At 42.3% G+C, this 14,027-nt stretch overlaps 1 protein-coding gene across 1 annotated transcript in view; it reads left to right on the top strand.

Annotated features, from left to right (window-relative positions):
* The window catches only part of mdn1 (midasin AAA ATPase 1), a 59,065-nt gene that overhangs the window by 5,193 nt on the left and 39,845 nt on the right, over window positions 1-14,027 (top strand). Inside the window, exons 10-29 of the mRNA XM_070987059.1 lie at window positions 203-387; window positions 2,473-2,554; window positions 2,763-2,858; window positions 3,092-3,204; window positions 3,614-3,762; window positions 3,871-3,931; window positions 4,584-4,795; window positions 4,880-4,983; window positions 5,235-5,379; window positions 6,158-6,254; window positions 6,619-6,732; window positions 7,670-7,817; window positions 8,109-8,216; window positions 9,105-9,256; window positions 9,557-9,735; window positions 10,666-10,874; window positions 11,569-11,715; window positions 11,826-11,967; window positions 12,050-12,184; window positions 13,666-13,804. Coding sequence (XP_070843160.1) covers window positions 203-387; window positions 2,473-2,554; window positions 2,763-2,858; window positions 3,092-3,204; window positions 3,614-3,762; window positions 3,871-3,931; window positions 4,584-4,795; window positions 4,880-4,983; window positions 5,235-5,379; window positions 6,158-6,254; window positions 6,619-6,732; window positions 7,670-7,817; window positions 8,109-8,216; window positions 9,105-9,256; window positions 9,557-9,735; window positions 10,666-10,874; window positions 11,569-11,715; window positions 11,826-11,967; window positions 12,050-12,184; window positions 13,666-13,804 — 2,717 coding nt within the window. The remainder of the gene's footprint in view (window positions 1-202; window positions 388-2,472; window positions 2,555-2,762; window positions 2,859-3,091; window positions 3,205-3,613; window positions 3,763-3,870; window positions 3,932-4,583; window positions 4,796-4,879; window positions 4,984-5,234; window positions 5,380-6,157; window positions 6,255-6,618; window positions 6,733-7,669; window positions 7,818-8,108; window positions 8,217-9,104; window positions 9,257-9,556; window positions 9,736-10,665; window positions 10,875-11,568; window positions 11,716-11,825; window positions 11,968-12,049; window positions 12,185-13,665; window positions 13,805-14,027) is intronic.

Genomic DNA, 14,027 nt, shown 5'->3' with positions numbered 1-14,027 from the left:
TGTTGTTGGCTTTAAAGCCGCACACACCTACTCTTCTCCCGCACAGGTGATGTCACTTCCACTGACAGACCACCTCTCACGCCTCTGTTGTTTTTTGTTTTGTTGAACCTGTTAAGTGTTATTTGTGTTAGTGCTTAGAGCTTAGAGTATTCTTCCAGAATACCCTCATGTATTTTATTTTACCCGCTGCCTCTGTGTGTAGGTGCTCACCAGCAGGTATCCTCGGCTAACGGTGGTGTCAGAACGTCTCCTGGATATCTACTGCCAGCTCACAGGGGAGAGACACTCTGACATGGACACAAGCAGCGTCCAGTCCCCTGATGGCAGCCAGCAGCACAAGTGTGAGGACAAAAGCACACCGCTGGAGGGGAGAGCCCTGTCACTGAGGTGAGGTCCAGCTCACTGCTCTCTCTGCGCTCCCTTTACTCTGCTTTTTCTGGTCTTTTCATTAAAGAAAGTGATGTTTTATGCTGAGACAGTGATTTCAGGTAAGACATTCCACTGAGCAATCACATCCTGCTGTTCTTTGCTGAACATATATATCTGGTGTGGCCAGCAAACTACGCTGTATAGCACTTAGATTTGCAGTTACAAATGAAAAGCCACACTGAAACCTCATATAGACCATGATCATTCATTTCATTCATTAATCGAGTTTTATTACTTTTATTATTATTATTATTTTATTACTTAAAGTAGAGTGAATACTCAACCTATTACATTGTAGGAAAAGTGACTATGTTCCTGTAGTTGCAGTTGGGGAGAAACCTCCATCATTGTTGCCAGGAACAACATGTTTGGCCAAATTTTAATGTAGTATTTGGTCAATATCAGTGGAACATATGAGCGAGCAAATGCATTGATGCGGTGCAGTGACAGCATGAAGAGGGCATGGCTCACCCCAGCCTTCTCTACTGTCACTATCTAGTTTCTACCAAGTTTCTTTCCGTTGGTGCAGCAGAGGCTGATCTATCCTGACTTTCAGTCTCTGTAATGAGACAACTTCAAAAACGCTGGATCCTTCAGTTCCCCCAATGCACCTCAGTTGTGCCTTTATTAGACCTTCCCTTTCTTTAAAGTCAGCCTTAACAAAGAATTATGTAACTGTTTTCACAGGCTGAATAGCTTAAGACTCCAGCCAGAGCCATTCAATCGAAGTTCAGACACACTTTGCTGCAATCATGAACAAAAAGTTCTATTGTAGTTGTGTCAGTACTGCAAAAGTTCGTTAATTCAAACTGCTGAACTGATTGATTCCACAAAAGTCATCATCTAAGTTCATAGCATCACTGATAACCAGGAAAAAGTGGGAGAATTGTGTGTATTTCACTTCAGCCACATGATCTACGGCAAGAATCAACAAGAATTTGACTCAATTTAATCACGAATGATTAACTAACAAACTGCCTCATTTTCCTTCATTCTGGTCATGTGCTTTCATTCCTCCCACGCTGTTAGGTATACAGGACATACTGGACCATGTGCCATTTACCTGATCTTGATATAACAACCATTTGTCACACAGTATCTGTCCTCTGCACCATAACTCCCAGCTGCCCTTTATCCTGACAGGCATCGTCAGTGGGGGCACACATAGAAAGCTTTACCCCCCTTTGGCCTTACATCAGTCAGATTCCGCCCAATCAAAACCACCAGCTAGTCTGCAGCGGCAGCCTCCATGACTTTAATTAGCTTTCCACTAGCTACTGCTGTGTTCGATAGATTATTGATTGGAATGTCCTCTGGACGAGGGGCTGGAATCACATATTCTACAGGTCGCACTGGGGCGTTCTCATTAGGTAACAGCTTTTTATGCATGTCCTGGCTGAGAGACCTTCCTCATCTGCCCTGTGCTTTCTGAGTTTTCCATATGCTTTCAGTGCGGTTCATACAAAGTGTGCTGGTGAAGATTCAACCATAAATCAATGAGTTGGAAGTGTTGGCAGTTTCCATGCTCTGCACTTCAATAGTACATATGCTTTTCATGGATCAATGTAATTAACTTTATAGCTCAGCCTGTGATGCTCATGTCATGGTGTAGGTCATTGGGGTTCATGCTATTGAAGAAGATGCATTTACTTTAGGTCAACACTCGTGCTTCTTTATGTTTACTGATAGTTTCACCCATCCCTATATTCTATTACAGGCCTGTCCCGCTGCTAGTGATGATAACAACTTTCTCTTCTGGGATCATTAAATGTTCATTTTATCTAAATCTTCTGATTGGTCTGCTCTCTATGTAGAACTTTGATTCAGTCGTCTCTAATCATTCTTATCCCCCTGAGACAATATGATCTACCAGAATAACAAGCTGATTCAGGGACTGTAGTTGAGTGTCTGTCACTCTGCAGCTAGCTTTTTATTCAGGAATTACATCCCATCTCTTTGTCATCCAAAAGGATTAAATAATGTAGTTATGGTCATCTTCATTTCATTACCTTTTCTTGATGCATCTTCATTGTGATTCCACAGGGACCTACTGAAATGGTGTGAGCGGATCAACGTGAACTTTGATAACGCTTCATCAGCCACAGCACAACATGTCTTCCAAGAGGTTAGTGGGTTAGATTTGTGCCAAAGTAACCAAATCAAGGGGTAGTTTTCCCACATATAGTCTATTTAGTACTGTACTGCTCATGCCCGCTCCTAAATTTGAAAGTGAAAATGCATTTTTCGTTCAAGCCCGTGTATGAAACTGTTGGTATGTTGTGGTGATTCAGCGTGTCCTATATTTATTGACTGCTGCCTTTTCATGGTGTCAGGCTCTCGACTGCTTCACAGCCATGCTGTCTCGTCCAGAGAGTCGACTGCGAATGGCCGAGATCATTGGAAGCAAGCTCAACATCTCCAAAGAGAAGGTATTTGACAAGCCTCTGACCAACATCTGTGTTTGGGGGACCTTATACAAAGCTCCCCCCAACAAATTTGACTCATTGGGAAAAAATTTTGGCATTAATATGATGCCACATGAAGACAATATGAACCAGTTAGAATTTAAGAGTCACTTTAATCAATATGGGAAAAAATCTTCCTCTTTTACATGACATAAAGGCTGTTGTGATTTTGGTCCGTGGCGTCTGTTTGTTTCTAGGCCCAGCACTTCTGCCACATGTACCAGCCTGGCATCATGCTGACTGAGCTGGAGGCCTCTGTGGGCAGAGTGACTCTGGCTCGAAAGCAGACTGAGGCCGTGCTGCTGAGTGTGTAAGTGGGACAATGTTGTTGTGCCAATGTTCACCTTCTGATAGAACCAAATAGACCCCCTGCTGGTAAATTGAATAAACATTGAATTGATTTCAAACTGCATTATGGTAAACAAACCCATCTAATGGCTTGGCCATCAGGACGTGCCCAAATATTCACATTGATTCTTTCACAAAGTCAATGTGAATGGGTGTCAAAGTTTGGACTGAAAACAAAGTGTGACTTTTTATAGTAGCTTGCGAAAACAGCATTGTTGCTTTAAATTACAAAATAATGTGCTTTCATTTACCTTTAGAAGTGTAACCTTATAGGATTTTTAAAAAGTATTTTAACCTTCAGGCATGTTAAAGTAACACACGTTTTACAGTTGAGGGGGCTTGACTATGACTTTTTTTTTTTTTTTTGACAGGGACAACCAGACATTTGCTGCCACACGTCCCTCTGCTGTGCTGCTGGAACAGCTGGCAGTGTGTGTAAACAAAGGGGAGCCTGTTCTTCTGGTGGGAGAGACAGGAACTGGAAAGACCTCCACTGTACAACATTTGGCCAGAGTCACAGGTGAGCTCAGGAACCTAGCGAGGCTGTGGCTCAGCAGGTAGAGCGGGTCGTCATCTGCTGTCCATACCACTCCTGATTCAAATATTCCCTGTTGTGTGTTCAATCCAGGACACAGGTTGCGGGTTGTGAACATGAACCAGCAGAGTGACACTGCCGACCTGCTTGGAGGGTGAGTGACACGCAGATTGTCTGAATTAAAATAAACATGTTTTCCATCGCTTGGAAATTTAATGCCTGTACAATATCAAATACCATCTGTTACTTTGATGGATGAAAACTATTTATGATGTGACAGAGGAGCCCTCTTGCAAAAGAGCAGCATCTATTAAACATGCTGTCATATTCCACCAAAGTCTTCAAAAAATGAGCCGACAAACGATGAAGGGAATTAAGGAAAGCAGCCGCAGTGAACATTCCAACCATTATATCCTTTCAGTCTCTGGGCGTGGGTGAGTCGTTTACCTCTGTGCTAGTGATGAGCTAAGCAACCAATGACAGACAGGAACAACATGCAACTCTGCATGTACTGTATCTACTGCGCAAGAACCAGCACCTTTCTTCACACTACAAAAAGTTGCAGCAAAGAGCATCTAAGATCATGTTTGCAGTAAACCTTATATTATGCCTCCTCCCACTCCTCGGTTTAACATTACTCTGCTCATTAAAATTCATGCTAGGGCCCAAGAACACACATTTATTTAGGTGAGAAAGAGCAAATGTATGCAACTGTGCATTTAGAAGAAAATGCCACAGGTCACATATCCTGTATCGACGCCATTCGCTTTGATATAATGTATCTGCCATGCATCTGTCTAATGCAGGTACAAGCCCGTTGACCACAAGCAGATCTTGCTCCCCCTGCGGGAGGCCTTTGAGGACCTGTTCTCCCAGACGTACTCGCGGAAGCAGAACCTGACGTTCCTGGGTCACGTGCAGACCTGCTTCAGGGGAAAGCGCTGGCAGGATCTGCTTAAACTCATGGACCACGTCTGCAAGTCTGCCCTCACCAAGGAGCTGCAGGAGAAATCAAATGGTAGTGAACTAGAAGGAGTAAACAGTGAGTATACTGGCCACTGTAGCACATTGAAAGACGAATCTGTCTTGTGTGTTTGTGCAGCTGCCGTGCTGCAGGAGCAGTGGGAGGCGTTGGCTGCCAAGCTGAGCCAGACCCAGCAACAGATCCGAGCCTGTGAGACCGCCATGGTCTTCGCCTTTGTGGAGGTAAAGACCTTTAAAAACAGCTCTTTAAAGGGTGCCCTCATAGTTTAATGGTTAAGGCACATAGCACATAACCTCAACACCCACTGTTCTTTTTGCTGTCGTACCCGCCCCCGCTCACTGTCTGTACTGTTACTGTTAAATACTGGCAAAAAGGCAAAACAGGTCTCGTACACGAGTTTGTGACCTGAGATTTCTTTCTGTGCAGTATATCCTGAGTGGAACAGCTGTCACCTCTGTGTATTCCTCTGTAGGGAACGTTAGCTCAGGCAGTAAAGAAGGGCCAGTGGATCCTGCTGGATGAGATCAACCTGGCAGCAGCAGAGACCCTGGAGTGTTTGAGTGGACTTCTGGAGGGCAGTGCTGGATCTCTGGTGCTTCTGGACCGTGGAGACACTGGTGAGGACTGCTGTCACCCTTACAATAGGGTTGGTCTTTGACAGCATTTTATTGAATCTGAACTCAGTACTTTGTCTGCTTATCAAATCCAAATCCTTCACAGTTCTGTGTTGAATGCACCTAGATTCCATTTTTAACATCTGTAGATTCGGTTGAGCTCTGTGCTTTTTGTTGGTCGACACACTTTTTAGTGGCAGTCAAAATAATGTTCACAACCTGTAGATGACGTGAGATGAAATGTTGATTAAATGCATGTTCGACACATTAAAAGTCACACGTGTAGCTCCTTGTAGTCCTGATTCTGACATATTAAGAAATATTGATATGATATGAATGAACAAGAACAAGAGTTTGACTGCCAGCTACTTCTTCACTGGAATTGTTGTGCATATGACAGAACTTGACTGAAAGTTTAAGTGGGAGGTAAATCATGACACAGCTGGATCGTTTCTTGCTGCTCCGTTGGCCTTGCTGTACTACAGACACACTACATTTATAACACGCTTTTATCCAAAGTGCTTGACAAGGTTTTTTCTGCAAGCTGGGAACTGTTTGGGCTTCAGTGTCTTGCCCAAGGACACTTCAACATATGGACAGGAATTAAGTTAAGAGGTGTCAACTAGTTCTGCTAAACTTCTAACCGTGCTAACATGACCTGCAAAAATAACACAGATTGGCAGATTTTTATTAGTGTCATTTCGATCATTAGCCATTTAGAACTGTTTTTTATATTCCTTGGCATTGTTGCTACTATTGTTGTGTTTTTTTTTGATCATAGAGCCCCTGTTACGCCACCCAGACTTCAGGCTCTTTGCCTGCATGAACCCAGCCACTGATGTGGGCAAGAGAAACCTGCCTCTGGGCCTCAGGAACAGGTGAGACTCTTAATTTCATAGGCTCAATGTACTGAGCTAGTATTTGATTTCTGAGAAATAAGACACATGAACAACTTATGATGTTAAAGAGGGAAAGAAATGCCTCAGCACAGCATGATACATTTCTCCTTTCATTAGATACATCCCAGACAAATCTGAACTCAAAAATAGTAAAAATAGTAGAATGAACTTGTCGAGAGATATCATTCAGAGCAACAGTTACTGTAGTTCTTGTCACAGTCAATCTAATAGTGATGTGCAAAAGAAATGGTTCATGTTTCATGTGTAATCTGCGGTGTGTGTGTGTGTGTGTGTGTGTGTGTGTGTGTGTGTGTGTGTATGTGTGTGTGCATGTGTCCTCCAGGTTTACTGAACTGTATGTGGAGGAGCTGGAGAATGAGGGGGATCTGCGGATTCTGGTTTCAGACTACCTCAAGGGCTTGAATCTACACAGGAGTGTCATCAGTGGCATCATAAGGTTAGCCTTTACATAATGTTGCAACAGGTAAAATCAGGTAAAAATTTCACTTGGCAGACAGTTAAACCAAAAATCCACCTTATTTTTATGCAGCCTGAGAGACACTGCTCAGGGCTGAGATAACAAATGGCTCCTGCATGTTTTTTGAGTGTAAAAAAGATCTTAATGTACATTTGTATGCCTCTGTGTGTGGCCAAAGGCTTTTCCTGTTGTCCATCCATTGTGAGCAAGATATCTCAGTAAAGCCTGAACACAAATGTTCAGTTGGACTCAACGATGAACTGATGAGATTCTGGTGGTCAAAGGTCACTGTGACCTCTGTCCCATTCTCATGAATGTGATATCTCAGGAACGCCTTGAGGGAATTTAAGCAAATTTGGCATAAATGTTCACTGGGACTGAAGGATGAACTGAATTTGAATGAATACATTTTGGTGGTCTAAAGTCAAAGGTCAAGATCTCTGAGACCTCAACTGGACTGGTTGGTGGAGACATACAACCACACGGCACTAATTCCAGTTATTTATACACTTGTGTAATTTAGAAATATATTCTAGAACTGAATCATTGTAGAGAAAGTCAAATGGCAGTAAACTAACAAAGATGCTAATGCTACATTATCTGTCATAAGTTTTCTATTTAGGAAAACTAAACCTGATTTTGAGTGGGTTAGTGCATTAGTAATACAGTGATTTGTATAGCATTTCTGTTTTGTGTTTGTTATACAGTTGAAGACCAGGCATAAGTTTTTGGCAACACCAAGACATGGTTTTAAAAAAATGATGCATTCCCATCCTCTTCCAAACAGCAGCTCTCCAACAGAACCCTCACTCCTTCCTCACTCTTCATGTCTACTTTGTTGCGTTTTTCAGAATACACAGTGGGCTCAAACAGGATGCTGATTTAATCCTTGACAGTAAATTGTGTTTGTGTGCAGTTTTTACCTAGCAGTACGAAAGGAGGCCAACTCACATCTGGTGGATGGGACAGGCCACAGACCTCAATACAGCCTGCGTACTCTGTGCAGGGCACTGAAGTACGTGGCAGCAAACCCCTGCATCAGTGTGCAGCGCTCACTCTATGAGGTAGGAGGCTTGAGAGATGCGTGATCTGAACTGACCCAGGGTCAGTTCACTGAAATCCAAGAGGAGAACATCTGCTCATTTACCTTGAGTGATATTGAGACATGCCAGTGTTTTTGGTTATTGTTGCCTTTTTCCTCAGGGGTTAGTACAGAGAGGTGCTAAAATAAGTGTCAATAATTTCAGTGTTTTTGTGGTTGAATTATTTTGACTTGCTGTTATCTTGTAACATTGTTTCTATCCCATCACCTGCATGCATTCCAAGTTGACCATCTCCCTGATTCATGGTTGCAGGGTTTCTGCCTGAGCTTCCTGACTCAGCTAGACAGAAGTTCCCACCCTGTGGTCCAGAAACTGGTGTGTCAGCACATCCTGATAGGCAACACCAAGTGTCTCAAACAAGTAAGACATTCTGAGAGCTAGCGTCTTCCTTTTGAACTGCTGTCATTTTTTTGCAGTAAATGTTATTTGTGCCAATGGATGCTTGGATATTTTGCATTTGAGCTGTTGAACTATCTTACCTTAAAAACAGAAGCAATTAGTACAAACTCTAATGTCCAGAGCCTTTATTTACCTGAATCGCACAGAGATACAGGCCTGTAACAGGCTTATATTAGAGACAGGCCTTTATTGCTAGTGTGCTCTTTTAACACAAATGCTGTTTTCATATACTGCATCCCGCATGAATCCCTTTGTTTAACTGTTGAGCTGTTTGTTTGTTTGTTTTTTTTTTTTGAAAATTTGACTCTTCCACCATAGATGTTTCATATGAAAGAACATTCAGCAGCTGAAAGAGTATGATGTCTTCCTTTCCTGGCAGGCTTTAAATGTGAAACATCTGCAGGAAGGATGATTTTTCAGTGAGAGTAATTTTGACTTTTAGACTAAACAAAGGGCAAAGTAGAAGAAACTGAAAATAATTTGTTAAGAAAACAGCATTTGTGTTAAAATCTGTAAATAAAATGCACTTCATTCACATTCAACAAAAACATACTAATATTTAGGTTTTGTCTAATATTGGTTTTTGAAGTCCCTACCATTGATTTTGTATTGAAGCCAGCAGTTGCATATGTGATGTACTGACTGTGGTTACATTTTTAACTTTCATTTGGAAAAAAAAAACAAAAATAAAGCTCTAAAGTGAAACTCAGTTCAGTAAAATTATTTCATAATTAGCAGCGCGTCACTACCACAGAGACCTTCAGAGAAATAGCTATGCTTTAAATGTCGTACTTTATGTACACAAGGATATTTCTGAATAGGTGAAGTATTTTCTTATGTTTTCTGCAGCCCATCCCGGCGCCCTCAAACCGGCTGTGTGTGGAGGTGGAGGGCTACTGGGTGTCCCAGGGGGAGATGGAGCTGGCTCTAGACCCCAGCTACATCCTCACCGCCTCAGTCAAACTCAACCTCCGTGACCTCGCCAGAGTGGTGTCTGCAGGGTAGGAAAAGTGTTGCCAAGCCTGACCATCAGGTCAGGTTCATTCATGAATGTCTAGATGTTCATTTTGTCAGAGGTAATTTTGGCCCTGTAGGAAAGGGAATGCATCAGAGTCCATGACAAATCAAAGCTGGCTTTGTGTAAAATATCATGGCCTGGTGTAACATAAATATTTCTCTTAAATGGAAGTCATGGGCCTAGATCCTGAAAAAGAGTCCCAAACTAAATGCACGCTTAAGTATGTTGACATGGGAGTTGATATATGTCAATCACTCTTTCTCTTAATGATTTGGCTTCACAGGACTCACCCGGTGCTGATCCAGGGAGAGACTTCTGTGGGGAAGACCAGTCTGATCCGCTGGCTGGCTGCAGCTACAGGGAACCAGTGTGTGAGAATCAACAACCACGAGCACACCGACATCCAGGAATACATAGGTTGCTACTCATCGGATGCCAGGGGAAAGCTGGTGTTCAAAGAGGGTACGAGCACTCATGCTAAAAAGAACAAGGTTCACAATTATTAGGCCATTGCAGTGTAACTTAAACTTGAAAGGATTTGTGAAACTAAAGAAATGGATCACAGTGATAATGTGGGAAAGTTTTTAAAAGTGGTTAACAGTACTTCTTAGACTCAAAAGAAAAATTAAGAAATGCATAAACTAAATCACAGAACAAATTTTTATCCCTGTCAGAGCAGAGAAAGACCAGAAATCAACTTTTTGACCATTATGAGGAGAAAGTCAGGAACATACAACTAGAAAATACATAATACAGGTCAATGAATTCAACAATGAGAAATTGCAATTTGCAGAATTTTTACTAAATTTTCAGGGGATGTCTTATGTCAACACTTGGGTGACACTTACCTTTCTTTACCATGAACAGATTGTTTTATTTTCATTCAGTCCCACATACCGTCCTGCTGCTCCAAATACTACAAATGTCAGTTAATCTACTGCTATAAATAGTCCTCAACAAATGCATTTCCTCTTGTTTAACTTTTGATAAAACTACAGTGATCCGCTGGTTTTGAAAATGAGCTTTTTTTTAAATGAATACATGTATATGTGAGCTGCCCACTGGGGGCAGAGAGCCACAGACAAAGTATAGAAGTCAGAAAGTGTTGAGAGACAGACAAACACTGTTTATTTGGGTCTTTTCATGAGATTTGTTGACAACAAATAAATCTAGAATAAATCAGCCTTATCTTTTAACATTTAAATTAGAGTGGGACTTACAATAGAGTCAGTCACAATGAATAAGAGTTGATGAATGGCCTTGGAAGTTTACAGAAACAACATTTTTGACTTACTCAAAACATTGAAAACCTGATGAAGTCTAAATCCAGTCAGCCCCTGTCTGCCACTGAACTCCCCTCAGACTAACGTGCTGTTTCCTCTCTGGCTGCAGGTGTTCTGATAGACGCCATGAGGAAAGGCTACTGGATCATCCTGGATGAGCTGAACCTCGCCCCCACCGACGTCCTGGAGGCTCTCAACAGACTTCTTGATGACAACAGGGAGCTCTTTGTGGCCGAGACACAGGAAGTCATCAAGGCTCACCCCAGATTCATGCTGTTTGCTACCCAGAATCCCCCTGGTCTCTACGGTGGTAGAAAGGTATACCATTCCCTCAGTCTGAGAGTTTTTCAGACTCACTTTGGCCGCACGTAGGTTCAGATCAAGAACCTTTTCTTTTTTCTTCTTCTCCTTTTTCTTCTTCTTTTTCTTCTTGGTATTATTAATGTTATTATTACAGATATATCAATTTGCATGAAATCTTTCAAGGGGATAAACCCTTTTAATTTTGGTGCATAACAATAAATATATGAAGTAGAAAATATAAAGAAAGATAAAAGCATTTTGGTGTAATTTGTTTATAGTATTCATGTCGTATTATAATAATTCATTTGAAAATGTGTTTATTTTAAGGACATAGCACATGTAGCATTATTCTAGCACTGTCAATGTGTTTCTGACTTTTTTCTAGTAAGTAACAGTCAGAAAAAATCATTTCCATAGCATCGAACCTGAAGGGCTTAAAGAAGAGAGCCTGACAGTTCCACTCTTCATAAAACACGTGTTGCTTGATTTTAGAAATGAAGCTAATCTTGTAATCAGAAGACTCTCTGATAGTTGTTTGAAACAGGAGAAGGCATTTTGCAGATGTAGACAGGAAGTTTACCGAGAATAGGCTGATTGTTGTTTAGGATCACATCTTATCTGACGTCTCTAACTGGCATCACGCTCCACATCTACATGTGAAAGAAAAACCTAAAAACAGTCTGAGTAACCCGTACTAACTGATCTCCAGGTGCTCTCCAGGGCTTTCAGGAACCGCTTCGTGGAGCTGCACTTTGATGAGCTGCCCACTGGAGAGCTGGAGACCATCCTCCACCAGAGGTGCAGCCTGCCTCCAACCTACTGCACCAAGCTGGTCAAGGTCATGCAAGACCTTCAGGTAACTACACTGGTGTGCGTTACTGTAGTTCTGTCTGTCTACCCTTTGTGTGACCTGCCTGTCTTGCTTGATTCTAACTGCGTTTGTGGAATGTGTGTTTCCCTCTCCAGTCCTTACGCAGGGGATCTTCTGTGTTTGCGGGGAAACATGGCTTCATCACCCTCAGAGATCTGTTCCGCTGGGCAGACCGCTACAGGCTGGAGGAGCAGACGGTGGCCTCTCAGGACTGGCTGCAGCATTTGGCTGATGATGGTGAGGCTTGTCAGACCTTTCTGTAAAATCACCAACCAACAGGTGTGTGCCATTGAGAACCTAAAATAAATCTGGTGTTCAGGGTACATGCTGCTGGCAGGACGTGTGAGGAAGCCAGAGGAAGAGGCCGTCATCCTGTCCTCCCTGGAGAAGCACTTCAAGAGAACAGTGAACCCTGAAAACCTGTTCTCTCAAAAACAGGTCACCAGCCAGTTCAGTAAGTGGAACATATCACCTTTTCAGAATTTAGAACACATTGTAGTATGAGCATTTCCTTAATTTGGTGTCTCTGCTTCATGATGTCATCCAACTACGTCTTCTGTATTGTTTCGAATGAGAGACCCCTCGTGGCAGACATGACATACTCTCCGTTTAAAGCGAGGCTGTAACTTTGGAAAGAAAGTGTGACACAGTCGTCCTCTTAAAATAGAAAAGTAAAATTCAAAAGAAATACCTTGCTCAGTTCAGTGCCTTTTGGTATTTTGCTGGTATGGCTTCATATGTTTTAATATGATCATTAGCTCAAGGTTGCTAATGTTAGCAAACTGCGGATAGGATGTACTTGTGTCATATTTCACTGACTGTATAGCCGTTTCTCAATACCAAGTACGCCAAGTTCAGACTTACGAACTTGGCAGTTCGGACTTAGCAAGTTCAACCTGGGAGTACAGTCTCTCCAGGACGGGAGGACGCAGGACGGTCACTCTGCAGGTGGGACAGCAGCATACTTGATGACGTTAGCAGGACGACACATCTCCGAAAACTTTGGAGCAAATTTTAAACTATGCGCTATCGTGATGAATCGACCACAGATTTTAAGTTCTAACATCCACTTTCTCACATAAAATAATCTTAAAACCACATTTTGTACTACTAAAACAGCAGTATTTCCAAACTCGTAACTTATAGTTGTGAGTCCTCTCCTCCACCATCGCTGCTACAAAATGCATTCTGGGATACGTGGCTGCCCCAAGTCCGCACAAGTCACCATCCGATGCATCCTCGATAAAATGGGAGTTGCAAGAACACATCCGGGTATTTGAGTGTACTTGGCGATATGCAGACTTTTGAATTGGAACAGTACTTGGACTCAAAGTGATGACGTTTCTCAAGTACACAAGAACACAAGGACAGAGAAGAACACATATTGAGAAAGGCTGTCTGACTCTGCTGCTTTACTTCTGTTCCACCATGTTTTAGCATGTCACAGTTATTTTATCGCAGAACATTTCAATGGTTTTAGCACAGAAGTAAAACACACCAAGAAATTCATGGTACCATTTTTCTACAATTCACACTTTTGGCCTTAGTGACCGCTATGCAGCAGAGGTTACATAGTCTTTAATTTAACTTATAGTTTAGCCTGAATTTACAAGAGGATGCTTTATTAGGTAATATGTTCTTTTTACACTGTCAGTAACCTGTAACAATCCTCCTTCACAGGGACTAAGTTGCACCTTCAAAAAAAGTGTGTTTGATTTTGTCATAAGCAAACTGAATACATTTTGTTAGCTTTGTGCAGCTCATATTTAGCCTGGTTTTTGTTGAAGACCACCCATTAAACTTCCCGTTTCTTGGGTGAAGAAGATGTGGACCCTATAGACTCACAGTAAACTGTTCGATTGGACAGAGAGAATGGAGCCATCTAGCCTGTCTGATGAACACAGTATCCTGCTGTCTTGATCCTCTGATTGGCAGGTCCCTTCATCGACAGCATCGCTGGAGTTCCAGAGGAGTTTCGCCATGTGGTGTGGACACATGGAATGAGGAGGCTAGCTGTGCTGGTAGGACGGGCGCTTCGATTCGGCGAGTCTGTCCTGCTTGTAGGAGACACTGGGTGAGATTCAAATGTCACTGCCAGGCCAAGTTTATTCTGTCCTTGAGAAGATCGGAGTGAAATGGACATAGCCGTTTGTAGCCATGCTAGCAGCACGGCTCTGATGTTGGCAGTAATGGTTGATCCTCTACTTTGGTCCAGACTGAAATATCCCAACTGCATGACAGATAGAGAGGAAACCTTGTCTCAAACAAATACCTGCAAATCCAATAACATTCCCACC

Source organism: Chaetodon trifascialis, chromosome 19 (assembly GCF_039877785.1).
Source record: "Chaetodon trifascialis isolate fChaTrf1 chromosome 19, fChaTrf1.hap1, whole genome shotgun sequence".
Taxonomy (NCBI): Eukaryota; Metazoa; Chordata; class Actinopteri; order Chaetodontiformes; family Chaetodontidae; genus Chaetodon; species Chaetodon trifascialis.
The sequence above is the reverse complement of the archived record's forward strand: the minus strand, read 5'-3'. Positions and strand labels throughout refer to the sequence as shown.